Source organism: Denticeps clupeoides, chromosome 9 (genome assembly GCF_900700375.1).
Source record: "Denticeps clupeoides chromosome 9, fDenClu1.1, whole genome shotgun sequence".
NCBI classification, from domain to species: Eukaryota; Metazoa; Chordata; class Actinopteri; order Clupeiformes; family Denticipitidae; genus Denticeps; species Denticeps clupeoides.
The window spans coordinates 4338374-4359322 of NC_041715.1; the positions used below are offsets into that span (position 1 = coordinate 4338374).

The window sequence follows — 20949 nt, forward strand, 5'->3', positions numbered from 1 at the left end:
GGCCGCGGCCACGGCTCCTCATTAGAGGACATGGCATGCGGGGCGGAGGGCGGGCGCGTGCGCCACGGAAGTCTGTGTTGTCTGGGTGAGATGTGCGATAAAATCATGTTCATTTGCTGTGCACGTTGCACAGCGCCATTGAAGATGAACTGAGGACACACGCTGTAGCGCAAGTTAAAAGGGTCGGGGATTTTATACTGTAATAAAATAACGACGGCCAAATGTCAGGCAGCGTTGTGCATAATGAGCGAGGGGACGTAGGATTTTTATCGCCGACCGTGCCTTAAAAATCCGACTGAGTCGGGGGGGTTCAATGACGCACACAGCAAACGACGGCCATTATTAGTTCTGCAGCGAAAACGAAATCGGATTGGACAGGCACGAAACGCAGACAAATGCGGGCGAATTAGCAAGTCTGTAAACAGTTCGGGGTTTTTTCTTCACGGACGTAATTTAGCCGCTGACAAAATTAATCTGTTCGCGTCACTTAATTGCAGCGTGATTTGGGAAAAATAAGGATACTTTGCCGGTTATTAATTTGTTTGTGCAGAGAGGGAATGTTTCATAATTAAGGGGGCTCATTTGAAATGCACGTTGAATATTACATGCTCACTTCGCTGTTTCGGCTTTGGAATGTTGCCAAGATTAGAAAAAAAATAAAATAAAGACGGTCAAATGGAGGATGCAAATGTGACAGAATCCTTCTCATATTTGAGTTCCTTGGACTGGAAGGTAATTACCGAAGGCCTCGCTGAGTCTATTCTGTACCATCAATCGGCCGCGTGAGATGCCATCAGGATTAATCAAATTAAAAACATATTCCATAAGCATTAGGCTAATTGCTGCCACTTGGGACGCCAATCCGAGTGCCTGAAAGAAGCCGAAAAGGCGAGACGTTCAAAATCATCAGAGCGGCCTGACAAAGCGAGGCCTTGTCCGGCGCAGTGACGAATGAAAACGACGTTCCGACGTAACAGCGTGATGATGCGTTTTAAATAATTCAGCGCTGACGGCCCAGACGGCTGTAAATCTCGGGAGTCGGTCCCTCATCGCGACACTATCGCCCCCTCAATCACCGGACGTGCATCGGAGAGCGGCGAGCGTCACCGGGCGGGTTATTTATCGTGCGGCGGGCAACTCCCTTTCCTGCACGGATACTATCACTCACCAGGGCCAAGAGCCAGTTGTTATTGCAATTTTGCCATGTGGCATTAAATACCGTATTACAGTCGTCTGGCTTATTCATCTGTTACTTGAACACTGCCAGTTGTCAAGCGCGGAGAATAATGTCGCCGATGGGCTGTGAACCATCAATCAAGTTCTGTTCAGCACGTGATTTATGGCCCGGGAAGCCGGTTTCGCGTCGAGGGGCGCGGCCTGAAGTCGTGGTAAAGTTTACTAATCAGGCGGGCACGTTTAATGTTGAGCGCGTCTGCTAGGCGCCATCATCCGAAGCTAACCCATCTCCTTCTACCTATTTTAGCCATGAAGGAATGGGGGGAATGCCGGCGCAAGCCTATCAACCTGTCAAAAAGGGACAAGTGCCGAATTTCACTCTCCCAACCAAAATTAGACGGCTTACGGCAGCAGCCATGATGAAAAACGCGTCCGAATTTGTCCAAATATCCTTCGGTGCGAGGGTTTAAACGGAGCCGCTCCCGGGGCCCGGCGTGGTTCCGTTCGCAGCGTGGGTGCCCGCGCCCCTGCAGGCAAAGGGCCCTCGCCGGGCATGGGGCCGGTGGTTTCATCGCCGCAGAAATGTGATGGGAATCCTGGGATATCTTGTAACAAGCTCCGGGGCTCACATAACACGAAAGTGAAGGAATATAGGCGCCACGTCCCTGCAAAAAATAAATCAGCTTTATTTTAAACTGCGGTGCTATGGGGAGTCATGTTTCTCTGCCGGCGACGGCCGGGCCGGGCCGGGGTACTTCGCTGCGGCTCCGGCAACAAATGAAGGGCTAGAAAAAAAAAGGTTAAAACCTCGTCGAAAGTGTTTCAGGCAAATAAACTGGAACGCATTCGCGTCCTTTATTTCTCCATAAATTCACTCCCCCGTTCTCTAATCACCTAGAGCCGACAGGAAGTTCAAGTTCGAGATGGCCGGCGTCTAGAGCTTACTGTTCAGCGTCTAATCCAATATCTTCCTAAGTGTGCCCACCCTTTCGGCTAAGATGCGGCAGACATTTCCGATTAAAAAAATGCAACGCTCCAGCATGAAACGTTAATGCGCTGGTGAAGCTCCAAGCATACAAATGATTTTTTTATGATTTTTTTTTATCTGCATGCAAATGCAAGAGCGCGAAAGGAAAACAGTGTGGAGAAAAAAAAAAAATTTAAGCTCAAAAAGCATATTACTCTCAATGACAACGTTTTAAATAATTATTAACAGGGAATTTCAAAGTCACTCCGTTTACATGGAAATTTGAAGCACTTACCAAGCCCGTCTAGAGGAGGAAGATGCTCCACCGATAGAATCCCACCGTCCCCCCAGTTAAATATCCCCTGACCTGCAGGGCGTCTGAATGTGCCCCCAGACCAGCTGAAATCCCCCCGTTGTTGGAGACCAGCTCCAGCCTTGCACGTTCCCTTCTGTCCCACCAGTCCCGACTGGCAGCCGGTTTTATTTTGGACCCAGCGGCACCCACCCCCATGGCGCCCTGTCTGAAGGAGCTTTTTTTAGGGGACCTGACCCTTTCAAAGCTTCGCCTGTCCAATATGTACTTGCGTGGACTTCCTCTCCCTCTCCACTCATAAACCACCTTTTGTCATCACCAACCATGGGGCGGAGTGACACTGGAAATGTATTTGAGCACTACCATTTATTTATGCTCCTCTGGACAGCTCAGACGCAGGTAGCTCACCCAGGCAGGTATCCCAGAATGCACCCGTTCATCTATACATTACACATTTATTTATTTCTGCACAGCAGCAACAACAGATGTGTCCAAATATATATCGTATTTCTTCAGCGCCCGTGGGAGAAAAAGATCAGCAGACATTACATCTGTATCGAAAGTGGAGGTTGCACCGATAAATACCCTTCAGATGAGTTATTTGCTCCCGGTGGGCAGCGCCTTGCACCTGATCTGAGAGCAGGTCCTCGAGCACCGTAAATCATCCCTGCGCCACTTGGAGCATTATGGATTGCCCATGGTGCTGCGAGCCTCATGTCAAGAATGCAAAAGCAAGGGCGTGGAAATGAGCTGCATGTCAATGAGCGTTGCCAAATATGGCCCAAACTGTGGTGATAAAAGTGTAAAACCCATGGGTGCGGGTGTCACAATAAAAAGTTTAACACAAATTGAGGTCACAGGATTGTGGGACACGAAAATGTCTGAAAATGTCAGTGAATGCCTGATCAAACCAGAATTCCAGACTTCTGACCCAGTGATCTTTGAGAAATTGTATTCCGTGAAGATTTTACGAGAACACATTTTCTGTTCGTCAATTTATTTAAGTTATTTATGATTTGATTATTCATATGACCATTTAAACTTGACATACTACATGAAAGGTGAATAATCATAATTTTAATTTTACACACAATAATGATGTTCATAGTCTAAATTGCAGCCAAGGTAATTATCTGACAGCAACATGTTATAAGACTTATACAACTTTGTTACTACTACTGTATTGTACTATGTTACTACTACTTTGTTTCTATGTATTGTAGCTCATTAATATCCATTTAACTCATTAATAATGGATGCATCTTTATGTATGGCCTAATAAATGAATACAGATACAAAGTATATAGATTTATTTTTCACCCAGTTTACCTCCTTCATCCACTTGCTGCTTTACGAGCAAACACGCACAGAGTCCCCAGCAGCAGGGGGCGTGGCCTCAAACTGGGTCAGTGATGTCACAGAAGGGTGCTGAGTGGCTTCAGACGGTGCTGGAGCCACCTGAGCACCGGACACCGTCTGTCCTCTCTGGCCCAGCATAGAGGCATGAGCGTCGGACAGGGTGTGCCAGGCGCTGCGGTCACGCATTGCAGAGCTGTTGCCATATCTGCGGCAGGAAAACCAGACATGTTCTGGATGCATCTGTCACCTGCGCTACTGGATACATTTGCGCTGCATCTGTTGATGCGCCCAGGGAAGGATTATGAATTCGCCAATGGATTTTGTATTCAGAGAAAAAGCTGAGCGCCAATGTGTCTCACATCATGGTGGAATTTCTATCAATCTGACGCACAGTCCAAATATCATAAATAATATTTGCAGTTTTCATGCTGGAGAAAACAGACTGAGGTTGCACTATTAATTATGGGCATAGCATTTGCACAAGTTTTCACTTTACTTTCACTTAACACATTTGCACACCTTCACGCTACCTGTTACACATATTTTATGTTTAAAAACATCCAATTTTAATATTTGGTTATGTTTGCAATATTTGCATATTGGTTCACTTGAATACTTGCAATATGAGGTCTGTAGCAGTCGCAAAAGCATTTCACTGCATATCATACCGTGTATGACTGTGTATGTGACAAATAAATTTGATTTAAATTTGAATTTGTAATAAACCAACAAGAAACAAACCAACAAAGGGCAGTGGTGGCCTAGTGGTTAAGGAAGCGGACCCGTAATCACAAGGTTGCCGGTTTGAGCCCCGATCCGCCAAGGTGCCACTGAGGCGCCACTGAGCAAAGCACCGCCCCCACACACTGCTCCCCAGCCGCCTGTCATGGCTGCCAACTGCTCACCAAGCTTGATGGTTAAATGCAGAGGACACGTTTTGTTGTGTCACCGTGTGCTGTGCTGCAGTATTTCACAATGACCTTCACTTTCACTTCAAGAACGGCTCAACGCTGTTAAAACGACAGGGAAGCAAGCTCTATAGCCAGTTGCTTTTGTGATAGTTGAAGATCTACGGTGAATTGAGGAGGACATTCATCAGCAAGACCATCCAAAAAGAGGTCAATAGGCAACCTTAAAGGAGCGATGGCCAAGTCATGTTCACCTATCATCTGCTACTCGCAAAAGTTCATAAATCACAGAATATCTTTATCGCCCTGGTGAGACTGGGGTCAGACTTTCTGGCCTCCGCTTAAGCATGTCATCATGGTTTTACTCTTATTACTGCGGCAGAAGACCACGACTCAGAATTCCACCTTTCAATGAGACAATGATCTGAGGCCAACATAAAGTCAACTCAATCAATGACCATCTTCAGAAAATAAGGATCGATGTCCTTGAAAGACCCATGGAGAGCCATGGAATCACATAAAACAACACAGAAGGACATAAGGAGATTTTAGTGACTTTAGGGAAAAAACCTGGACCCTAAAGCACACAAACCACTGGTGGTCACTGCCTTTAAAGATCATCCAGTAGATTGTCATCAGCAATGCAAAATATGTAAAGCATCAAAAATACTTCTCTCAAATGAAATGGTCAGATTTCGCTAAAGCATACAGGAAGTCTTACATTCACCTATCATTATATGTATGTGACATATGGAAAACGTCTCAGAGAATGGGTAGGTTGAGGAATAATGTTCACTGAGCACAAATGTCATCCAAAAAAAGTGCTGCGTGGAGAGGCAGGAAAATAAACTCATACTCAATTAATCAAAATGTGGTACATAATAAAAAATTTAAATAACATAGTAAAACCTCAGGAATGACCAAACAGGGCTGTAACAGGAATGCGCTAACAGGGCTGAAGGTGTAAAGATTATTACAATACCTTTATTGAATGAACACAGGGTCCTAACTGGTTCAATGTAATCACACCCACATTAAAATAGCAGGTTTTTGTCACATTGACAGTGAAAACCAACTGTATGGTTGTACTGAAGAAATTATGCAGTCACTTTAAGGTTTCTGTCGCTAGGATGGATTTCAATCAACTGAGCACACTAAAGTCCTTCACAGACCATTGTTTTCTATGCCTGAAGAGCATTTTGCACTGCGCCCAGCTCTGACACCGTGGTCAGTTTAATATTGTTGAACTTCGACCTTTGCACATTGTGATGCATTAACGCGCAACCCTAGAAACAGGGCATGATTATAGCAGTGATCATAAGTGGAGTACAGTTATAAAGCTCATTATGTGGTTGTCTCGTGAGGGTGGTAATGGTGTTAGTCTGGTGATTGTTCTTGCTTTAATGCATGTGCTCTTCTGAGAGTAAAGTTGAGTTTTACTGTCATCTCAGCCATATACATTGCATCCCATAGAATTGTGTCCTCCAGGACCATTAATGTCCAACGTACACTTAAATAGCCTGTAAATTCGTGTAAAGGGGGAGGGGGAACAGAACAGTGATGTAATCACTGGGCAAGAGCAATGAGAGTAAAGTAAAGAACAAAAGCATAACCCAACTATAATGTGGGTTAAACCAACTATAATTACCAACTATAATATTGTGTATTTCGCGCAAATAGATGTATATAGATGTAAACGTACAGACTATGGGAACAATTATAAGTGTTTCAGATCATGTCAGGCAAGGTGTCTCTTACACCCTCTCACACACACACACACAGACACGTCACGCCCCAGTCCACCTGACCCTACTTCCACCAATACATAAAACATTTGTCATTGTGTCACAGTTCATAATTACACTAAACCCACTATCAAAGGATTTGAGAGCCACAGGAATGTGTCCTCTGCATTTAACCCATCACCCTGAGTGAGCAGTCTGCAGCCATGACAGGCGCCCGGGGAGCAGTGTGTGGGGACGGCGCTTTGCTCAGCAGCACCTTGGATTCGAACTGGCAACCTTCTGATTACGGGGCCACTTCCTTAACCGCTAGGCCACCACTGCCTAGCTGTTGAATGTTGAATGAGTATCAGCTCATGCATATCAGGAGATTATTAACATGGTCTAAAAGAAGAATGAACAGAAATAATAATAATAAAAAAAACATATGGTAATTTTGTGACTTGGGACTCCTGAAGAACCGGACTGACTCTATAAACATTCATAAACGCTCCCGTCTGTAAATCGTGGGTCTCTTTTGTTGCTCTACAGTTTAGAATCCGCGGTCATTTCAAACCCGCTGTTATTTTAACCGGAGTGGCAGTGAGCGCCACTTCCCTCGCTGAGTAGCCTGGTCATAATTACATTTCTGCTCATGAAAAGGCATTAACGCGTGTATAAATTTGCTCGGTTTGAGGAGAGTGCGTCCGATGCATGTAAAATATTTCCCTCCAATCCCCTCCTGTGGTGTTCAATCATGTGCGAAAGAACTCCCAGACGGCAGCAAGTGCACCCGTGTCACTTTTTAGCAAGCGGGAATAGCTGGTGGCACGTCATCGCCCCCGGTGGCACCAGACGCACACCTGCCACGGAAGATTATCCTTGATTGTGAAGGATCCGTCCGCGGACGATTCGGGAGAGACGGGGCCTTGATGAAACCGCCATCTGCCGCTTCCCAAAGAATTCCGGCGTGCCCATCAGCACCTCCTCAGTCCCAGGCGAGTGGCCACACTTGATTAGACTTCTGAAGGGCTTGAGTGTCCAGCACTGGGCTCCTGCCCAGGCAAGACTGTACTGGGGACGGGAGGGGGGGGTGGCGGCTCATCGCTGCATCTGCATGTCCTCCATGAAGCTCTCGAGCACACGGAGGTGGTGCAACCGCTTTCAAATTTCAAACCCGAGTTGCAGGGAGTCGACGGGATTTGAATCAACAGGACGTTCCACGGCCGGCCATTAATGATCAACCACTAGCCGCGAAGCCAAATGAATCCCACAGAGACAGGGTGCCCCCATGGGCTCTGCGGTGGAGGATGTGGACGTAATTATCTATTGGTAATAAAGTCGGCCGCGGACAGCCGGCAGATGAGGCGCCGTGCGAGGAGCGTTTCTAAAACGGCGTCTGAATGGAGCGGTTTAGATGTGGTGAAGGAACCTTCCCTCTAGAACAAGACCTATGAGATCTGTGCAGAGCTTTGGGAGCGTACATAAAACCGAAATTCGACCAGGAAGGAATGTTTGTTTCGGAGATTCCTGATTATTGTGATATTTTTACAATCGTGAGAATAGCAGATAATAAATGCTTTTTTTTTTTTGGGGAAAATGAATCCAAAGCAGCGTTCAAGTAATTTAATATTATAGACGGTAGAGCTACGACAGGGAGAAATCTAGCATCTCTGCGGGAGACACCGTGCGGCTTGGTGGCTCGCCAGGAACCCACATCTCTGATTGACATGGTCTAATCTCGACAGAGCCGCCCTGTCAACAGTCTCCCTGGAAACCCCTTTTCTTCCACTGCCCCTCGCAATTAACACGGCACAATTACTCGATGACAGTAATGTGACCTGATACAGTTAATTACAGCTGGGCAAACGAGATTCGAGAATGGCATTCAGACCCGAGCACGGGGACGCGGCAGATTCCGTTCTGTAATGAGGACGATGTGCGGAGAGACGTGGCACGAGTTCATTTGAATCCTGTCTCGCTTGAAAAATGTGTCTAAAAATCTCATTTCTAATTCTACAGCAGCCGTTCCAAATGCATTATTTGTTGAATTTAACACACCTCCTTCAAACTGATTATCATTCATATAATTCTAGATCACATTAAGAGAATAAAGCCATTTAGTCAGTTGGTCAGTTTATATATAGTCTAACTAAAATATTCCTCCATTTTCAACAAATTGCGAGGGGCTAAATATACAGCTAATACATGGTTGGCCTGGCGGTTAAGGAAGCAGCCCAGTAATCACAAGGTTGCCGGTTCGAGTCCCGATCCGCCAAACTGCCACTGAGGTGCCACTGAGCAAAGCACCGTCCCCACACACTGGTCCCCGGGCGCCTGTCATGTCCACCCACTGCTCACCAAGGGTGATGGTTAAGAGCAGAGGACACATTTCGTTGTATCACCATGTGCTGTGCTGTAGTGTCTTGCAATGACAATCACTTCACTTTCAATTCCATGAACAAATTACGTAAGAATGTAAGGAAATTATGAAAATATCATGATACAGCTTTATTTCTCAACCTTGAATCCCGGAGAAGCACGACCGGACAGAAGGTTTTTAATCCAACCCGCTTAGAACCTGCCAAATGAAGGCCTGGGAGTTTTTTCTTCAGGACCTGGATTGGGAAGAATGATGCAGCATTCCAATGTTATGGAAGATGTTCATGGATTAAACCCAGTCCCAGACAAAACAAAATGCTTTTCATCCACAAATGGGAACCCGACAATAAATGTCCAGTGGTGTACCCTAGTAGTGTACCCTACCCGAGAGCAGGTGAGCAGTACATTCATCCTCCAAGGTTACACAGAACATAGTCATCAGAGAAGGAGCAGGAAGCCAGGGTGCCAGTGGGTTTTTCCTTCATCGCCTCCATCCATCATCTCTACCCCCGCCCCGCTCCCAGAGGAGAGCAACCTTTACCCACAACTTCAAAAGGTCATTTTCACCACAAAGCGGCGGGATTAACAAGAGCAAGCTGCTCTTCAGCGGGTCTGTGTGTAAATACGACGCTGCGCAAATGTGTCGGCGAGGCGGTTTGAGTGTGCGAACGTGACACAAAATACTTTTTAAGCCATGAGGAGGATTAGATTAAAATACGTGCTAAATATTCAGCAGGAGATGAAAAATTCACGCCGCTGATAAAGAGGGGGCTACATGGCGTTATCTCGCTCGGAGAGGGGAAACCGCATGCATATTTATTGCCAGACATCAATAAGGAAATCTGTAATTATTCATATTTAATTTAAAAAAAAAACAAGAAATAAAATAAAAAATCTCGCCAGCTTTCCTGGCACACATTGTGGGATAAACAAGTACAATAAAAAAAAACAAAATAAATACTTAAAGAAAGGCATGAATTATAGATATTTAAAGAAAAATATTGTTCTACACAGATTATTAAAAATGTAAAAAGACGTATTCGTTCATTATTGATGGACGTCAGACAAGTACACCAAGGAACCCTGTGCAGTGGAGTTTAGCCCAATAGACCCTTTTCTGCCCCGGTTCGATACCAGTAAGAACACAGGGTAAAATGAAACGATTAACTTTTCTACTGTTTTAAGCATCTGGCCGGGTAGAGGGGTGAAGATTTGGACTCGATTGTGGAGTAGAGAGTGTTGTTCTTAATAATAAAATCTTGATATTTGATATATCTCCTGCTGCCGTGTGCTTCACCGATGCCACTGCATAAGTGGATTCATTTACATTTACAGCATTTATCATTACAATCAGTAGTTACAGGGACAGTCCCCCCCTGGAGCAACTCAGGGTTAAGTGTCTTGCTCAGGGACACGATGGTAGTAAGTGGGATTTGAACCTGGGTCTTCTGGTTCATAGACGAGTGTGTTACCCACTAGGCTACTACCACCCTTCATCATTGGCTGGGCCTGACAGCCAAGGGGGACAGCAGTGACCACGCCGGATACCAGTCCGGTGCCATCCTTTCCGAGCTCCAGATAGGAACACAGTTAGTTATCCTCCGAGAAAATGGTAGGAAAAGAGGATTGAATGCCGGCACAAGCCCGGCTTTGTTCCTTTAATCCCCGATGAAAAAGAGTGGTTTTTTTTGTTCTCCTTTGTTACCTTTTGTACTTCATGCTGTAATTACCAAGGCGCAGCACAATCCCTATGAGTTCACCTTCACCCCTGCCTTGTGAAGGGCTGCCTCATGAGATGTCACCCAGCTCAGCTCGGAGGGACACAGAGTTCCCTTATGGCAACGAGCGAAGGAGCAATCATCCAGAGCTCCGATCAGAGCGTACTGTACTGCTTCTAACCTGAGGGAATTAAAGTAATGGCATTTCCACGCTATTTGGCTAAATGAAGGGTAAATTACACATACGCTTCTATTGAACACACAGCTAGAACTGGGTTGCACAATGTTCCTGGCATTTTGAAGCAGTTAACTGGGCCAGTAGTGCTAATGTATGATTGAAGTTCATGATCATATTTTCAAGCAGAAGTAGGCAGCCAAGGCAGAATTTAGAATATTGCGACATACATTGTTACTAGCAACTGGAAAAAATTAATTAAGCGCTCAGGTCTGGTTAAATTGAAGGTTGCCAGGTCTTGATCATATTTCAGTTGCCATATATTGCTGAAATTTTATTTTATTTAGCTTATAAACCTTATCAAACATTGTTTGTATGTGCTTGGATTCAAGGCAAATATATATTTGAAGAAAAGACCCTCGGCCTCTAAAAAGTTGAGGTGTGAATGAGGTAGAGGTATTAATGCATCGATTATCGATTTTTCAACATTAATTAAGACTATGTTTTCGAATATGTCAGTGAGTTGAGGCCTCAGGTAAGGTACTCACATTAGGCAGCCAAAGTCACTACCGGCAGTTCTTTTACCTAGAATTTATGCCACGGCCAGAAAACCACCAATCAACGTCACTACGATATAATCAATTATGTTCTGCACTGCATCGATGCAGAATCGTCCATGTTTTGCATCGCGATGCATCGATTATGAGATATGTTTAAACACCCCTACTAAAAAATCTGGTGTAATTAAAAGGCAGGCAGGGGTTCGCTGAAGAAAGGAAAAACCGCCATGGGCTCACATGAGTCATCCCTCAACCCTGTTCTCAACAAGGTCACAAGCACAAGTGCTCGTTTCCAGCCATGAAGGATTCTGGGAGCTCTGTTTTGGCTTTGTTTGCATTATTTTTTTTCTCTCTTTCTCTCTCTCTCTCTTTTTGAACATTAATATACGAAAATCCTTGGGGAGAATGGACTGTCACCTTCCAGCAGATCTCTGCCTGCTGTGCCATGCCATGAGTCCCTAACTGTCTTTTTAGCCACATAATGTTACTGAGCCCAGACCTGGCCCAAGCCTCCAGAGGCGTGATGGGTGCCTTGCTTCACGTTTTTTAGGGTCAGGGTCAGCCTGGACTCATCAGACCAGATTGCCCCCAGATGACCTTTTATGGCCATGAGGCTGTTTAGTCCCAATTCAAGTTCAACCCTCTGACTGAACTCAGCTCATTAACCAATCAAAGTCTCTTGCCCATTTGCCCCTTTAAAAACAAATGACTTCCTTTGTGCACCGTAGTTCGAAACCTTTGTAAGTAAGCCAGCGACGCTGAGTATCAGATGACCGAAGAAAGTTTTGTTAGGCTGCTGTTCTTACTCTGCATGGCGAAGCCTGGTCAGCAGGTTCAGCGAGCTCCCGTCTCACGTCCTTCTTTCCTGAAGAGCAGAAAGGAGGACAGGGGTCAGGGTCCCTGAGGAAGAGGAGCTGTTACCGTGTGGTTTTAAAACGTGGTCTGTGTATCGCCCCTCTGTGAAAAGGGGTGTTGGCAAAAAAGTAAAAAATTAAGCAGAATGATTATAGTATTATAATAATGCCACTAATACATACATACATACAACAACAACCTCCCAATATCGCCACACTGCGTATAGTTTTTTTAATATCGTTCTGTCCTACTTGTAATGTTTCACTCATCTAAATGCAAGGTTATTAGGAGATGTGGGGTGAGGAAATAAATCCGGAATGGCTGTTCTGGCACATACCGCCAAAACCACTACAAGCAGTGCTGCTGCTAAGCAACATCATTCTGGCCAGCTCTCAGGTAAGCAGCAGACGTTTATGACAAGCGACGGGTGAATCATGGAAAACCAAATATTGCACAAATATGGCATTGCGCTTTTTTTTTTTTGGCTTGGTGTAATTAGTGCAGTTCAAATACTGCCATTTAATACCCAAACTGTATTTTTTATGCTTTCATATTTTACTGCAGGCAAACACTAAGACAGCATAAAGATGCCCAGGTTATAATCCTCTACCTTTACAATTAAAAATGGATTTTTGACAGATGCATCAGTTAGGTATAAGGTGCCCTCAGGCTTTTGACTGAACTTTTTCGGTCAGTTCCGATCCTTAAGCAGCCGACGTTTCAGCTACCCAGGAGATAAACTGCTTTGAGGAGCTTCAGATCGCTGCTCCATCTGCTCTGTTTGGATCCTGGTTGCTATGGCAACTGTGATAATTGCATGTGGAAAACCGCTTATAACTATCTTCATTTTTTTTTTTTCGTCTGTTTATCGGCTCGGGGCACTGCACCTGAGCAGCTAGGCTGCTGCCTCCCCACCCCACGTGCCAAACTATTTGCAAATCGAACTCAGCCCCTGACAACACTTAGCCACCAGCCACTTAACTGGCTTGGGGAGAGCGTGCAGCAGGGACGAGACCCCTTAATTACTGTCACTTACCGCTCTCCGACGGTTGAACATTGTTTGGCAAAATCCTAAGAAGCTCATCAACGAAGCATGCATATGCAAAAAAATGAAAAGAAAAGAACACCACAGCGGCTCAAAGAGGCTTTCTTTACAAGGAATTACATTCCCCTGGATAAAATCATAATTTCTGTTTGACTTTAACAAAAAAACAAAAACCCCAAAAAGCATCCCACTCTAAATACCTCAAAGGGACAGCCCATGTCGCATTTCAAATATAGTGTCATGTTTTGAGTGCCATTATGATGTTTTAGTCACAAGAGGAGCGATACTTGTTGGGAATTTTAGAAGCTACGCTACAAGCTATGTGAAGTGATTGTCACTGTAAAACTCATTACCCTTGGTGAGCAGTGGGCAGCCGTGACAGGCGCCCTGGGAGCAGTGTGTGGGGACAGTGCTTTGCACAGTGGCACCTTGGCGGTTCGGGATTTGAACCAGCAACCTTCTGGAGTTGAAGACTTTTCCTTTTCCATACTTGACAGGGGTATATATTTAGGTAGCAAGGGTCTCCAGAGGTGCCACAGGGGGGCAGTGGGGGCCTGCTCACTCAGGGTGATGGGTTAAATGCAGAGGACAAATGTCACTGTGTGCACCGTGTATATCACTTTTTTATCCTGGGACACGCAGGAGAAATACGTCTGAAGGGGAGGCTCAGGCCAACTGTAAATCTGGCTTTCCGAGGAAAGATTTCTCGTGCAGTGTTACCCATTCAGGAGGGCTTATCAGTGCCCAGAAGCTGTGTGTGTGTGTGTGTGTGTGTGTGTGTGTGTGTGTGTGTGTGTGTGTGTGTGTGTGTGTGTGCGTGTGTGTCTATAAATGAGTGTGTGTGTATGACCTTGTGTGTGTCTTGTGTATTTGGGTTGCACCACTTGCAGCATTGGAGGCTTTGTTGCTTTTATGTGTATGACCCTGTGTGCCCTTGTTTTTAGGTTATTGTTTGTGTGTGTGTGTGTGTGTGTGTGTGTGTGTGCATTTAGCTCCAGGGCTGATGTCTGCGAGAGCGCGCAGGCATGCTTGTCAGCAGTAGGTGAGGCCAACACTCGCCGATTCCCAGCTCTGATAGCCAAGATCACAAAGGCAGATTGAGCTGCTCCAGGTGTAATGGAAAACTGAGGGGTTTGTAGAGCACGACTCTATCTCTCTCTCCCAGTCGTGCGGTAGGGGGCTTCTTGGAGTTCTTTTGCGCGTGCTACTGGAGGGCACCACCAGTAGTACACGCAAAGCCAGCACTTGACCAAACAGAAATGCAATTTTTACGTTCCATTCCAGTGTTATGAAGACTCTTATCTATAATAAACGGTTAGAACGTTTTAGAACAACAATTGGCCAGATTACCATGGATTTCCATATGAGGTGCATCACACTCAGACTGGTTCTATATTCTTTATATTAATTTTTGATGTGCATCATACTCTCAACAGATCTGCTTTGCCGTTCATTTTCTGAAGGTGTAGTCTATTGTATATATGTATATGTATATAGTGACTGCTGTACTTTCAGTGTGCTGTATGTCACAAAGTACTTCAGAACCACTGAGGAGGTATTAAATGTGCCCTCGTTGCTGGAAATATAGGAAATCTGTCTTGATATTACCTCCGGACTGTGGTTGGCCAGTCTCCTGTATCGTCTCGTAGAAGGACGCATGCGTGAGGAGCGGAGGCCTCGTTCCGACCTCATTAACAACGCGCTACGAAGTTTGCCTGCCGCTCGCGAGCACGAGGGCCCGTCTTGCTCCCATCCCTGGGCGCTCTTTGATGAAGCGGAGATGCTGCGGTCGTTCCGAGCGGAGTACCCCGAAGATGCCATCCCACACAGGTGCCTCTGTCAGGCATATCAAACCACTGGCGCCGGTAGCACGAGCGGAGAAGAGACGACTCGGGCTCTGATCTGGGAGATGAGGGGAGGGGGGCGGGTTGTATATACGGCGAAGGGGAGCCAAGGATGGATCCTTCACTTCGGATCGGTAATTAGAGACTCCTGGTGCTCAAACGGGGAAGGAACAGAGGCGTGGAGAACGGCAGGAGAAGCTGGCTGCCAGTGCTTGTGTCAGGGGAAGGCGAGGAATGCATTTGTGCAAGACGGCGTGGGGTATCCAAAGCGGATGGGACGTCTGTTTGGAGGAAGGTTTTTCAAGAGTTTAGAGACTTTTAGAGAAGACAGGAAGGAGAAAAGGCTGTCTGCTGAAGCTGGGCGCTGAATAAAATGTGGAAGGCTGAAACTTCGTCTGGTGGACACATCTCCCGGCAGAAGTTGGGCACGATGACGGATGTATTTGCTACTCGGGATTGAGAGATCGTGTTGCCTGCTTGCAGTGCTGGTCTTCCGGTGCTGGTTTTCAAAAGAAAAGGGAATATCCAACTTTTAAAAACTGTGATTGGTCTATTCTAGGCTTGTTTTTAATTAATATGCATTCAATGTTGCTTGTCAGTACATTTTAATCTCTCCTTTGATTAAAGATATTTCTGACAAAACTGAATAATGACTGAATAAAGATTCATGGAGTTTGATCTTTGACACCCCCAAAATCCTATATAACACCACAGAACTTCTGTTGCAAATTACTGTACTTATCAGACATTCTGAAACAGTTGATGAAATTGATATAAACAGAAGAGGACATTCAAGGGTCAATGGTTGGACAAAAGCTCTGATAAAAGCGAGTCTCTACTTTTGATTGGGAGAGCAGATTGAGCCCTTCAGTGGCTTCTTTGGGTCCATTCACTCTGGCAAAAAACATGCTGGCACTCTAAGATGAATGTGATTGGCTACTTGTGCTTTAATATTGATGTCGTCCAAGGTGAGGACAGAGGGCCGAAAGAGTGGAGTGCCCTCAAGAACAAGTGGAGCCCCACATCTTCCCTCATCACGAACAGAACAGGCAAATCATGATCAGCCCTCTCTGTGCTCTTGATGAAGATCATCAGCGTCAGCTTCATTCATCTGAAAGCCACAATCCAATTTTAAATCAGCCGCTTTTGTGACACTAAAAGTGTTCCTTTCCATTTCTTACGAGCTGGAGCATGATTTGAAATGTGTAAATATATATATATATGTATATCTGGTCTTTTGACAACTTCTGACTACACACCCTTTCAAAGTTGTTGGATAATTGTACAGTTCACACTTGCAATCAGGTCATATGGATTCATACTATGCAACCCAGCAATGACAATCTTTTGCCCCAGCATTGCTCTCCACATGTTTGGCTTGGGTCTTCTCCAAGATCTCCCACTTTCCATGATCATGGGACTCTGTAGGTATGAGTGTGAGTGAATGGTGTTTCTGACCAAGGTCTCAGGAAGGGCCACAACTCAGGAATAAGCATTGATGGATAGTGTGTGTTCCATCAGGTCTCCAGAAGAATGTTCTTTCACTTACGAAATAGAAGTTTTAAACATGGGGAGCATGTCAAAACTCGAAAAAAGAAATAAAGAAATACCAACCACAATGGTTCAAGGAATGGATCGGCACAAATGGGCAGTATTCCTCAACAGAGAACATTGGAGGTTCCTGCCTTTTTTTGTCACCATGTATCTGGCACTCTTTTTTTCTTAGCCAAATGCCTGTTACAGAACCCCCTTGGTGACACTAAATATTAGCTGTCCTTAATGTCCTTCCAATCGAAATGCCCAGTTTGATCACATTCGGCTTTGGTGCCACAGAAAAGCTGCATGCAGAGTTTGGTGCAATCCTGAAGCCATGACAACTTGCTGTGATTCATTCAAATGACTATGGTGCATATTTTTGTTTATTTTGTTTAAATGACACAATGCGCTTGACTAGATAGAGTGTACACAGGGTCATCACAAGACTTTATGGGACTTAAAGCAGAAGTTCAAATCCCAAACCGCCAAGGTGCCATCCACACACGCTGCTCCCCGGGCGCCTGTCATGGCTGCCCACTGCTCACCAAGGTTAATGGTCAAATGAAGAGGACACGTTTTTGTTGTGTCACCGTGTGCTGTGCTGCAGCTTTTCACAATGACAAAAACTTCAGTTTCAGGTCACAATGAATGATGCAGATGCAGCAGCAGGAATTGTTTAAAACTAGTAGTATTGGTGAGCCATGAAACTATAAGAATAGAATAAAATCAAGTTTTATTGTGCTTCACCACTTGTTTTATTTCTTTAAATCAAGATGTCTTGACAGTTCTGCCGTTCTTGGGGACCCCACCTGGTGGTATTGGGGCCCTAAGCGGCCACTTAGTTTGCCTATACCTTCAGCCAGCTCTGAGCGGACATGACGAAAAAGGGTTGAGTCGGCCTTAAATTTGACTTACAGATTTGTAATGCATAAACCATTGTACTACCATCAGAACCCCAAATGATTCCCATTAAGCTCCCCTCCATGCATGTTGCATGGCAGTGAAATAGGGAGCACAGCAGAAAATTTCCAATGAGAAAACCAAACCCGGTCGATCCATTTAAAACCAGCTCAGAGTATGTGCAGGACAGACTGGCAGCTTGAACGCCATGCCAACCTTCGTCCTCCCTGGAACCTCGTCTGTGACTACCTGTTTGTATGATTATGAGTGGGTTTGTGACCTGTAAGTCTTTCCTTATGTGTTCCATATGGTCTCATACTCTCATGATGTGGCATCTAACCGTTTAAATGTATTTTTATGTTTATTGGCTAGTTACAATCTGATGTATTTCTATTTGTGTTCTTCTATTCACTCAACACTCGCTCAACCCTCAAATTTGTTACTCTTGCGATAACTGCAACCTCTCCTGGGGTTTTATGTCTAACCTGCAAGCCAGGAATAGGTTTAAAACTAGTAGTATTGGTGAGCCATGAAACCATAAGAATCTAATAAAATCAAGTTTTATTGTGTTTTACCACTTGTTTTATTTCTTTAAATCAAGATGTCTTGACAGTTCTGTCGCTCTTGGGGACCCCCAACAGTGCGAGCCAGGCCGAGCGCTCTCCACCAAGGTTATTATAACGAACGATAAAACTAAAACTAGAATTGAAAAAGCATTTTCGTTAACTGAAATAAAGAGTTAAAAAAAAAACGAAAACTAACTGAAACTGTTTTGTGTGTATACAAAACGAACTTAAACGAACTAATATTATAGCAAAAACGTCCTTCGTTTTCATCTTTGTAATAAGCCTTTTGGGTTGAATTAAAATCTATTTACTTCACGCTACCAGTTTTAAGCCAGGTTTTTGACCATTATGGCAACACGTGGTCTGTGACGTCACGTGTCCATAGTCTGTCCGTGACGTCGCCGGCTAGCGTGATGGCTGCAGCGAAAGTCGGAAGAAAGTCCTATTTGGGATTTCTTTGATTATTACAGTGGCAAAAATAAAAGTAAGTGCCTTGTTGTAGAAGCAGGTGATACAATATGTGGAATACTTCTCAAGGGGAAAAACCCCACGAATCTGAAAGTCCATTTGAAAAGCTCACACAAAAAGGCGAACTAAGAGTACCTGAACAAGCCAGCCTCTCGCCTGCCCTCCACCGAAAGAGAAGCGGTAGCCAGGCCAGGTAACATGGGAAAGGAACGTGGTACTACAGCATCCATAATGGACCAAGTAGCTGCTGGCTAGTAAATACGCAGGAACAACACAAATGAGAAGAAGCATTGGTAAATATGTTTATTAAGACTGGATCGTTTACATGACTGTGTGACTCGATTACCTTCAAAAAGTTCACCACGTCACTCGAACCAAAATTCAAAACACCCGGAGCTGCAAGAGTCAATAACCTTATCGGAGCTAAGATGGATAAGGCTATTTTGGTGATTTTGATTCATGCACCTGACAAATATCCTAATTTACAAAAAAAAAAAAACTAAAACTAACACTGTAACTAATAAAAACTAAACTAAAACTAAGCAATTTCAAAATATCAAAACTAATAAAAACTAGTAAATCTGCCTCTAAAAACAAATTAAAACTAACTGAATTTGAAAAAAAAAAAAAATCTAAACGAAATAAAAACTAAAACAAATGAAAAATCCAAAACTATTATAACTGCGCTCTCCACCTCCCTAAAACTCCCTAAAACGGGTCACTCACTCTCGGCTGCGTCTGTAGGTGTTTAGTAAGATGTCTGACCGCCTTGCGTCGTGATCGTCTCCCTGCCCTGTTAATGCCCGCCCGACGCATGTTCCCGCAATGACCTTCAGCCCCGTTCTCGCCTGCCGCACGTACTATTTCCACGTCCGGTTTACCGTGCAGAGAGTCGCATGGCGTTCATCTGTGTAATAGTCACGGCAGCAAAACAAGTCGATTCTGCAGCGGCTTCCCGAGGCGGAATCCTCTAATGAGGGACGTGTGACACAAAAGCGCCTCCAGAATGCTCAGACATGAAAAATGACGGCGACGGATGACAGCGTGGCATTGTTATGTATGGTAATGAGTGTTTGTGGGATTGCAGGGGGGCCTGTGTTTGTTGCACTTCGACCAGTTCTTTTGTTCGGGCCTCCGCAGGAAGGTCATTGTGCGTCATTTCTAGAGCCTTCGTATAATTGCCGGGGGGGGGGAGACGGGTGCATGTTGCCAGAAAACATGCAGGATGATGAAGAAAAATAAAATAAAGAAATGGATTTTCAAATGGATTCTCATTAGACTTAGTGGCAGAGCGGGGCCACCCTGGGCTGACAGGTGAGCAATGACTGGTTTGAATTCACCCCGACACGCCGACCGGGAAGGTTTGGAATTATGTATAAGAGACAGGATGTTTAATTCAGACCAGGGAGAGTCTCCACCACCGTCACATCATCGCTTTCTGGGAAAGTGGAGAGCTGAATCACTGGAAGCCACCAGCCGCAGGGTCCCGTGCAGAAGCGCCTGGGTAACCTTAATCAGATCTCTTGCCAATCGCTGGGATGGATGTATATGTGTATTTTTTCAGCCTTTAGAAATTCAAATGTGCTCGATGTTCTCCGCTGAAGGATTAAAATGCCTCGTTCGATATACCAGAGGAACTGTACCGAGCCATCACTGTTCAATTAAAGGCCTCTGAGTCAAAGTGCATTACGATTGGTTTACAAAACTGCGACAATTTTAAAGGCCCATCCGATGTGGACCGGACATCTGCTGGGAATTCTTCAGATATTGGCCTGTCAGATGCGCCTCTCCTGCCATCGACTGTGTCCTGCTGGAGCCCAAATCAGCCATCGCTCCTCGGCTGCCCACCCGCTCACCCCGGCTGTCCATCACTCACACAACCGAGGGCACCATAAAATAATGAGCCGCTTACTTTTTGCAACATTTTGCCGTGGAACTTTCTGTGGAGAAAAGCTTTCTCTTCCCCTCACTTCGCCTCCCTGCCAATTTCAAACACTCGGCCGAGTAGAAAGGCTTTTAAAGAAAAACACAGCGCACGCGGCGGCGGCTTTTAAAATATAAATTTATTTTACCCCTCAAGTGTATTTACTGTCTTTTATTCAATTGTTTGTTCTTCGTTATTCATTATTGTGTTTTTTATTTATTTATGAATTATAATTCAAGCCTGGGGCTATAAAATGTACTATGCAGAATCATTTAATCAGTAGTATTATAAAGTCTATCATGTGGGTGAATATGAATTTCTCAGGTTGTAGCAGCAGTTCAACAGCAGCACGCTCTGTCATGCAATAGAAATGAAGTCACTGCTAAATAATTCAATTCATAATTCAAATTACTCCCAAGTTGTTTTCAGGGTTGTGTTCCTTTTAATCTTTCTTGCCTTCTAATCTCATGATCTCTGGCGTGTTTATCTTCTCCACCTTTACCATGCAGAACCTTGCATGGCTGCATGCGTC

The 20949-nt window shown here is 44.8% G+C and overlaps 1 protein-coding gene across 3 annotated transcripts in view; it reads right to left on the reverse strand.

Moving 5' to 3' along the window:
- xirp2b (xin actin binding repeat containing 2b) overlaps nt 1-20949 on the reverse strand; it is a 42967-nt gene that overhangs the window by 14786 nt on the left and 7232 nt on the right. For 2 of the 3 annotated variants that reach the window (XM_028991191.1, XM_028991190.1), the window contains exon 2: nt 12086-12144. In XM_028991191.1, coding sequence (XP_028847024.1) covers nt 12086-12092 — 7 coding nt within the window. In that variant the 5' untranslated portion in view covers nt 12093-12144. Of the gene's footprint in view, nt 1-2438; nt 2613-12085; nt 12145-20949 lie in introns of those variants that run through there. The other variant, XM_028991192.1, reaches the window with a different exon arrangement.